Raw genomic sequence first — 8445 nt, forward strand, 5'->3', positions numbered from 1 at the left:
CGAAGCAGTTCGAACAGGCTCGACTCGATTTTGAGTGGTTTGGCCATAAGAGGCTGGCCATGATCATGATCATGAAACCGGGTTTGCCGCTGAAGCCGTGAAAGTTTCGGGTTTGGACTCGGTCTCTGTCCAATTAGCTGTCCAGAGGCAGAGAGAGGTAGCTCCAGGAGAGGAGCAGATCAACTCCCACGACAAAGTAGCCGGAGGAAGTACTTCTTTGTTTCAGTTTCCTTGTTTGGATCTCGGTGCTCTAGACCTCATTGATCTTGATATTCCGGCATAATTAATACCTTTTTTTAGACAGCAAGACTCTCATTTAAATTCTTATCTCCCTGGTCGGGTCTCCACTATCAGTCGCCTTCTTGGAGTCGCTAGATCGAGTGGCACATGCCTTCGACTTATCACCCACCTGCCTCTCTGCCCGAATGGAACTTTTTACCCTTCGCCTTCAGTGATTTTGTTGCTAATACTTATCACCTATCGGGCATTATCGCTGGCTAATGGGCTTGTGTATCTCTGGATCTGGACGGGCCTGCGACATGGCCATTCCTCGCCAGATTTAATTGGGTTTTCCACTCAGTTTCTAAGCCTGGCTCTGAATTAATTTCAATTCATTCCGCTAACCGTGCTTTCGTATGCAACTAGGCCTGCGATTCTCTTTGTCTGGTGAAAGGCGGCAGCTACGCAGCCACCACACACACGTCCATGCCACATGCCACATGCCACACCAAGACAAGACCAGGCACTCTGCTGTGGAGTCTGCTCAAGGTAGCATGACCGAAGCCAGACTGTGATAACTGCTAACCCACAAACTAACTCGCAAGCCCACCAACCGCCCGAAACTCATTAATAAATTTGTTCAATTCCAGCGAACAAGAAAGCCAAGCTGCTGAATGCCCAGTCCGGAGCCAGCAACCAGCTCAGTCCGGAGGCACTGGCTACCCAGAATGGAGGAGGAGGTGGCGGCATCGGCGTCGGCGTCGGCCCAGCACCCGGCAATCAGTCCAGGAACGGCAGCATCTACGGCTACTCGGAGGGCGGTAAGGGACAGAGGAGCAACTACCAGGCCCAGAACTCCTCCCAGCAACAGCAGCAGCAGCAGCACTACCATCATTCCTATGCTCCGAGCATCTATGGCGGTGGCGGATCCTCTGCCGAGGACCACTACGAGCTGGCCCAGCAGCAGCAGCAGCAGATCTACGGCGAGTCGACGGGCTCAGTGACCGGGCCGGGTGGTGGACAGCGTCCAGGTGGACCAAACCTGGTCAACAAGCAGCTAGTGCTGCCGTTCGTGCCCCCCAGCTTCCCCAACAAGTCCCAGGACGGAGTCACGCATCTCATCAAGCCGTCCGAGTATCTCAAGAGCATCAGCATCGACAAGCGTTCGTGTCCATCCTCCGCCCGGTGAGTGGTCTGCCTGTGCCTCTAATTCCCCTCCCACAGCATAGATCCCACAGCCAATCCCCAACACTTTCAATTAGCAGATGGCAGCCGTTTTAATTTGCTGGAACAGATCTCGTGCAGCAGCGGTTATAATTAGTATTGGCGGTACAGTTGCCTCGCCTCAATTAGCCAAAAAGGCAGCAGAAAACCAGGCAACAGCCAACAGACAACAGCCAACAGACAACAAATAAGAAATAAATAACAAAGTAACAGTAGAAACATGACTGCAAGACGGTTGGATGATGTTGGCCAATTAGCAGATTGCAGCTGGCTAGGAATCGGAGATGTTTTGGCTTTTTTCCGGCCAGTCTAGAGGGAAAAGATTTCTTTAAAATAATATTTAAAAAAAAATAAATCTTAGACAAGAGAGTTTGAAGCTTAAAATTTAAAGATATAAAGCTATTTTATTTATTTTAAATATTATTAGCCTCATAAATCTTTAATCTTTTTTTCTCTTTAAAAAATAACTCCTAGTAGTTAAAAAATAAAGCCAAACTGCTAGATCTTCCCTCGCTCGCCGCTCAAGAGGCATGAAATTTTATGCGTGCCACTTTGCGGCCTGCCACTTGGCGATCTTGCAGCTGCCACTGCCACTGCAACTGCAACTCAGTTGCAATCCGAAGATGCTGCTGCGCACACGCCACGCTTGGCGCAGGTCCGCCCACTGACCACTGAACACTACTCATCTGAACACCACCACCCCAGTCCCGATCCCAGTACCCAGCTTAGTCCAGTGAAAGTGACTCTCCCTCTAACCCTATCATTTCCTTCTTGTCTTCCAGCTCCACGGACACGGAGGACTACATGCAGATACAGATCGCCCAGCAGCAGCAGCAGGTGCACCACTCACAGCACTCACAGGCGCACCAGCATCAGCACCAGCACCAGCACCACCCTCATCCCCATCCACATCCCCATCCGCATCACCAGCATCCGCACCAGCACCATGGAATGGGCGACCAGCCGCCGTTGCCGCCACCACCACCCCCGCTGCCACACGGCATGCTGCCGCCGCAGCCCTTGATGGCGCTAATGGGCGGAGCAGGAGGCGGCCAGGATGCCACCATGTCCGGCAAGTCCTCGCACAAGCCGAAGAAGCCGCACGGAGCGACGCCCAGCAGCCAGGACACGGCCACCAGGAAGCAGCACCAGCCGCTCTCGGCCATATCTATACAGGATCTGAACAGTGTCCAGGTTGGTCTCGATAAGTAATCTCACCCTGCATATTTACTATTTTCGGTGTAATCCCCTCCAGCTCCGACGCACGGACACCCAGAAGGTGCCGAAGCCCTACCAGATGCCCGCCCGCAGCCTGAGCATGCAGTGCCTGACCTCCACCACGGAGACCTATCTCAAGTCCGACCTGATCGCCGAGCTGAAGATCTCCAAGGACATACCCGGCATCAAGAAGATGAAGGTGGAGCAGCAGATGGCCAATCGGATGGACTCGGAGCACTACATGGAGATCACAAAGCAGTTCACTGCCAACAACTACGTCGATCAGGTGAGTTGCGAAGCCTACACCCGAGCAGGGGCAGGAGCAGGAGCAGGAGTGACTAAGATGCGGGGCAAAGATCTACTTGCAGATACCGGAAAAGGACCAGGCCGGCAATGCCATACCCGACTGGAAGCGCCAGATGATGGCCAAGAAGGCGGCTGAGCGGGCCAAGAAGGACTTTGAGGAGCGGATGGCACAGGAGGCCGAGTCGCGGCGTCTCTCCCAGATTCCACAGTGGAAGCGCGATCTCCTGGCTCGGCGCGAGGAGACGGAGAACAAGCTGAAGTAAGTCTTGGCTCCGTTGGTAGAGAGTGTCGGAGGGGGTGGGGTGAAGAATCTAAAACACCAGTGGTGTGTTGTCTTCCAGGGCGGCCATCTACACGCCCAAGGTGGAGGAGAATAACCGGGTGGCGGACACCTGGCGCCTCAAGAACCGGGCCATGTCCATCGACAACATCAACATCAATCTGGCCGGCATGGAGCAGCACTACCAGCAGATCCAGTTCCAGCAGCAGCAGCAGTTCCCGATTGTCGGCAACAAGGAGAACCACGGCGAGGCCAAGACTCCCGACGACCACGATGCCGAGCAGGATCATCAGGCTGGACAGGAGCAATCGGGCGAAAATCCGGGACAGGAGCCGGCCGAGGAGGAGGAGGACAACATCATCCCGTGGCGGGCACAGCTCCGGAAGACCAACAGTCGTCTGAGTCTCATTTAAGCTAGCCTAGAATCGAAAATCCAAAATCATGATAATCCCAAAATACCCAAAATTCCATTCCCTAAGTGCATTTTTTTGTTTTTTTTTTTTGATTCTGTAACTTGAAGAAAGCAACTTGAAGCCTGTGCAATTCTTAAATCTTATCTAATTATATAAACTATAAATGTAAGCATTAATCCAAAATGGTAAAGACAATAACTAGCTACTATACTGTACTATATCATAATCGTAAAATTATTACTATTCTAATTATTCTATTATGTAAACCAATATCCAATTTTTTTTTTTTTTTTTTTGCGGCAAACGTATTGTTATTTTCATAAAAAAAAACTTCAAAGGTGTTGTATTTTTTAAAGTAATCTTCGCGTGTGCAACTCTGCATGAATTTATTAAGTAACGGCATTAATTTAATTATTTTTTAAGCATTTTTTTATTGTTATTTGTTTTTATATACGCGGCTCAAACAATATTATTAATATAAACCTATATATTACAATATGTATTACCATAAACGAATTAATTGATTAATAAATATATAAACAAATTCGTATTGAGTTTCCGATTCGTTTAAGCCATCCCCCGTCGAAATCCGACGAGAAATGGCTAAGATAGCCACAAACTTGAATTTGAATTTGGCGCTTCGAAGCGAGATGGCCCCGCCCGCCATTTTGTAATTCGCAACCAGTTCAAGCGCGGAAAAGTATAAATAGAGCGTCGCTGCAGAGGATCCTCTTCGAAAAACCTTAACAACTCGGCCATTTACCGTCCGATTTGGACGAGTGATGTCTTAAACGACTCGTTGGAACCTTAATAAGCAATCAATGCAAAAAAAATTTCGAAAATCCTTCAAAAAAATTTTTTGAACAAAATTCCACATTTTTTTTTGCATTAATCGCTTTGAGCGGTTCGTACGAGTCATTTAAGACATCACCCGTCAAAATCGGACGGTAAATGGCCGAGTTGTTAAGCGTTTTCCAAGAGGATTCCCCTGCAGCGACGCTCTATTTATACTTTTCCGCGCTTGAACTGGTTGCGAATTACAAAATGGCCGGCGGGCAACGGGAACACATAGCCCGACATTTCTTTTCTTATTTCAATAAATAATTGTTTAAAATGGTTTAGATAAGGAATGCGCTTTATTAACAATAAAAATCTGGACTATCTCAACTTGGCTAAAACCGTTTTGGCCAAAAACTGAACTTGGCCAATAAAAAAAAATTCTTTTTTTTTAAATCAGTTTGAATTTTTTTTATATTTCGGCCATTTCTAAACCGATTTTGACATGGAATGGCTCTAACAACGAGGAAGAGTCATCTCCAACGATTTACATTACAACATTACAATATTAAATTTTAAAATATAATAAAATTTACAATTTTCTTAGGCAATTAGAAAACAAAAAAGTACATTTATTTTATAATTTATTCTATGGGTTTACTTTTGGGTTGACCAATTGGGGTTGTACTTCTGACTCATTTAAGACATTCTGCGTCAAAATCGGATGAGAATTATGAAAAAGGATCAAGGATTTTCTTTAAATTAGCAATTTTTCTTGCAATATTTTGGACATTTCTCATCAAACTTTGACGTAGAATGGCTCTAACAATGCGGAAGAGTCATCTCCAACGATCTAAATACATATGTCTTACTATATATTTAAATAATTAAATTTTTCTTATTTTTTTTAGCTTCTTTTGTCGTTTTTGTGTTGCTTTAAATGATGCTGGTTCCATTCTCAGTCTCGGCCACATTGTTTTGGTTAACAATTTCCTTGGCTTATCGCCTTGGAGGTTATTTAAATGTTATTTTCAAATCGAAGATGTCACTTTGATAGATATGGACTGCTCCAAGGGGTTTGTTTTGATAGCTGCATTTAAAATTAGAACGATGTGAAGTCCGTTGTTTCTTTTTGGGTGGTTTTTGGGAGCCACAGTCCACCGGAGATTGCGCAGGTGCAGCATCGAGTGATAGTGCCACTGAATCTGGTTCAATATCTTCAGGTGCTGGTGCGATTACCAGAGCCACCCCGAAGCTATCTGGCAGCGAGCCATCAAGTTGATATGTCTTTCTGTCCAGCTCCCTGCATAGATAAGGTCAAATTAGTTTCGGACTTTGGTAGCTTAATTAAGCTCATATTAATTTACCGAAAATATCAACACTTCACGTGTGGCACCCGCTGATTAGAGGCTGGCCCAGCTCGGTGGTGGTGGGCTCTTCGGCTTCTATATAAACAAATGCCGGGGATCGGTCAGGCAACATTCGTCAGTGAATATCCAACCATGAAAGTCCTCAATTTGTGCCTTTTGATTGTGGCCTTTGCCAGCTGCCTCCTGGCCACCACCAACGTAAGTGTCCTGCCCGGGGAGCCTCTGAAGTGTAATCAAGTTTGGGGCGAAGGGTGCACGAGTACTCATTGTCTTCGTTATCTGAAAAAAAAATAAAATAAAAAACTTTAAGTGTGATAAAAACAAAATGTAAAAAAAAAAAACAATATTCGATAAAGGCCACTTGAACCTTTTTGTTTTTCTTTTTTTTTTGGGAAGAACCCAAAGACAAAAGTGTGCTAGAAAAGTGAAAATATAATATATATTTTAAAATTATATTTGAATTTTTTAGGCCAACGCCATCGGCTATGACACGGACATGGATGGCATGGACCTGGAGACGTACATTGATGACATGGACATGGAGTTCATGGACATCGAAGCTCACGGCTTCATCCACGGCTGCTGGAGCGTCCTGAAGGCTGGATACAGGGGCGTTAATGGAACCAAGTGCATCATCGAGGAGACGGCGAACGTGGTGCTGGATTGCACCAACTATCTTGACGAAATCGCCAAGTGCACCACTGCCATGCCCAAGGACATCCTCAATATTGTAAACAAAATCAAGGGTATTATTTCGACCGGCGCGAGCCTCACAGACCTGCAGACACTGTGCGCCTCCGACGAGACAACCAACACCTTCTGGCTGAAGAAATGGTTCAATTGTGGCGCAAAGATGCTATACAAGACCATGTCAATGGTCCGTGGCATGAACGTCGTCATCAAGCTATCCAGCAAACTGCCCAAGGACACCAGCAACTGCTACGTGAGTGCCACCCAGGACGTGGTCGACTCCTGCAACGCCTATGTGCCCAACATCAACCAGTGCATCGCCAGCATCAAGGGAAAAAACTAAATAAATAAATGAGATTATGAGCAATTAAAAATTAGGAGTTTTTCTCAGCGGGGGGATTGGTGACTAAAAAATACTTTTCTTTCAGTTCTGAAGGGTATGGGTCTGATCTCGAATTCCTCCTGGAGAGGACATGCAGGAGTCTTTAAGTTTCTTTTCTGGAATGGTTCTTCCTACCGATCCTCTATACTCTAGTAGCCTGCAGAAATCAGGAAGATCGGATTATTTCATTTTTGGATGAAATAATTAATTAAAATATATTACCTTCAGTTTTCAAGTTATTTAAATTCGGTTAAGTGTCCTTTTGTCCTTCTTGTTTGATTTTTAAGGTGTACTTAGTACTTATGTACTTGCTTACTTGTATCCTTTGAAATCCTTGAATATTCTCTATTTTCTAATATTATAAAGTATTTTTTTTCTATTTCTTTGGCATTATTCCTACTCTCAAAAGTACCGATTCTCCAGTCTGTAGGAATAGATATTATTTATTCTTTTTTTTTTTTAATTTCAAATCAAAACTATGTATATATTTTCAATCTTAGATCTTTGAATCCTTTCTTATGGGATAAAGATATAGAATCAAGAAGCTAACAAATGGACAACCTTTCAAAACTCAAAATTAAGGCTTAAAGTCGAACTTCTAACCGATTTAAAATATTTAAAAAAAATACATTTAGCTAAGAAAAAAAAAATTTATTAAATGCTCGTAAAGATTTGTAATATTTATGGTTAAGCCCTCAACCCCCAACCTAGGAGGTCAGCTTGGAGCAGCTGACAATGTTCTGGGGAAAGAGGGTGTAGTACTCGACCAGAGTGGTCACCGACTCGCTGACACAGGCCGAGGCATTGGGTCCGGTCTGGGGCAGCTTGGCGGCCAAGGAGGCGGCCTTCTCCACCTGCTTCTTCAGCTTCCACACCTGGGCGACGGTCTTCACGAAGCAGCTTTTGGTGATCTTGGCCTCCGTCTCGTCGTCATCGGTGGCGGCGCAAATGGTGGACTTCAGGTTGACGATGTTGTTGCAGGAGTTGATGATCTCCAGGTTGGCGTTGATCAGGTTGGTGACATCCTTGCTGGCGGTCACTCCGCACAGGACAATGTCCGAGTTGAACTTCTCGGCACTGGCCTTGATCCCGACCACCCAGTCGATGATGCAGCTGAGCCCCTTGATGGTCCGCAGGGCGGTCTTGAGGGCGCTGTACGTGGCGCTGAAGATGCGGAGGTCCTCCTCGGTCTCTGGGATGCTATCCTCTACGGATGGCTGTGGCACCACAAGGGCATTGACCTGGTCGGGAGAGTCTATTATTTACAATTTTATACTTTTTATTCCCAAAACTCACAGCCAAGAAGCAGAGTGCCAGAGCCAATAGATACTTCATGATTGGATTCTTTTGAACGAACTATATCCATTCCAGGGGCTGGGGTGGCCTTTTATAGTGGATCTTCTGTCTGGCGGACTTAATGCTCCGATAAGGGCCTAAGCCTATTGCACATCGGTTACTGCTTATCGGCGAGAAATAATTATGGAACTCCCACCTGCCATTATTTGATAAAAAATACACCCCAAAGGCCGAGGCCAATTACCACTGTTTTGATTATTTTTGTTTGGA

At 45.7% G+C, this 8445-nt stretch overlaps 3 protein-coding genes across 10 annotated transcripts in view; 2 read left to right on the forward strand and 1 right to left on the reverse strand.

The window, feature by feature from the left end:
• The window catches only part of LOC6504995 (putative mediator of RNA polymerase II transcription subunit 12), a 43710-nt gene extending 39912 nt beyond the window's left edge, over positions 1 to 3798 (forward strand). For 6 of the 8 annotated variants that reach the window (XM_032451930.2, XM_032451932.2, XM_032451929.2 and 3 more), the window contains 5 exons: positions 870 to 1404; positions 2226 to 2637; positions 2699 to 2947; positions 3018 to 3226; positions 3309 to 3798. In XM_032451930.2, the coding sequence (XP_032307821.1) occupies positions 870 to 1404; positions 2226 to 2637; positions 2699 to 2947; positions 3018 to 3226; positions 3309 to 3660 (1757 nt within the window). In that variant the 3' untranslated portion in view covers positions 3661 to 3798. Of the gene's footprint in view, positions 1 to 869; positions 1405 to 2051; positions 2099 to 2225; positions 2638 to 2698; positions 2948 to 3017; positions 3227 to 3308 lie in introns of those variants that run through there. The other 2 variants (XM_032451931.2, XM_032451933.1) reach the window with 2 other exon arrangements.
• Positions 3799 to 5885: 2087 nt separating this feature from the next.
• On the forward strand, positions 5886 to 6871 carry LOC6504997. The gene is made up of 2 exons (XM_044717513.1): positions 5886 to 6005; positions 6277 to 6871. Exons 1-2 carry the CDS (start codon positions 5895 to 5897, stop codon positions 6838 to 6840), a joined length of 675 nt encoding a protein of 224 aa, XP_044573448.1. The 5' UTR covers positions 5886 to 5894; the 3' UTR covers positions 6841 to 6871.
• A 644-nt stretch (positions 6872 to 7515) lies between these two features.
• LOC6505275 lies at positions 7516 to 8333 on the reverse strand. The gene is made up of 2 exons (XM_001965630.4): positions 8176 to 8333; positions 7516 to 8120 (listed from the first exon to the last, which is right to left on the reverse strand). Exons 1-2 carry the CDS (start codon positions 8212 to 8214, stop codon positions 7587 to 7589), a joined length of 573 nt encoding a protein of 190 aa, XP_001965666.1. The 5' UTR covers positions 8215 to 8333; the 3' UTR covers positions 7516 to 7586.
• Between the last annotated feature and the right edge of the window lie 112 nt (positions 8334 to 8445).

Source organism: Drosophila ananassae, chromosome XR (assembly GCF_017639315.1).
Source record: "Drosophila ananassae strain 14024-0371.13 chromosome XR, ASM1763931v2, whole genome shotgun sequence".
Taxonomy (NCBI): Eukaryota; Metazoa; Arthropoda; class Insecta; order Diptera; family Drosophilidae; genus Drosophila; species Drosophila ananassae.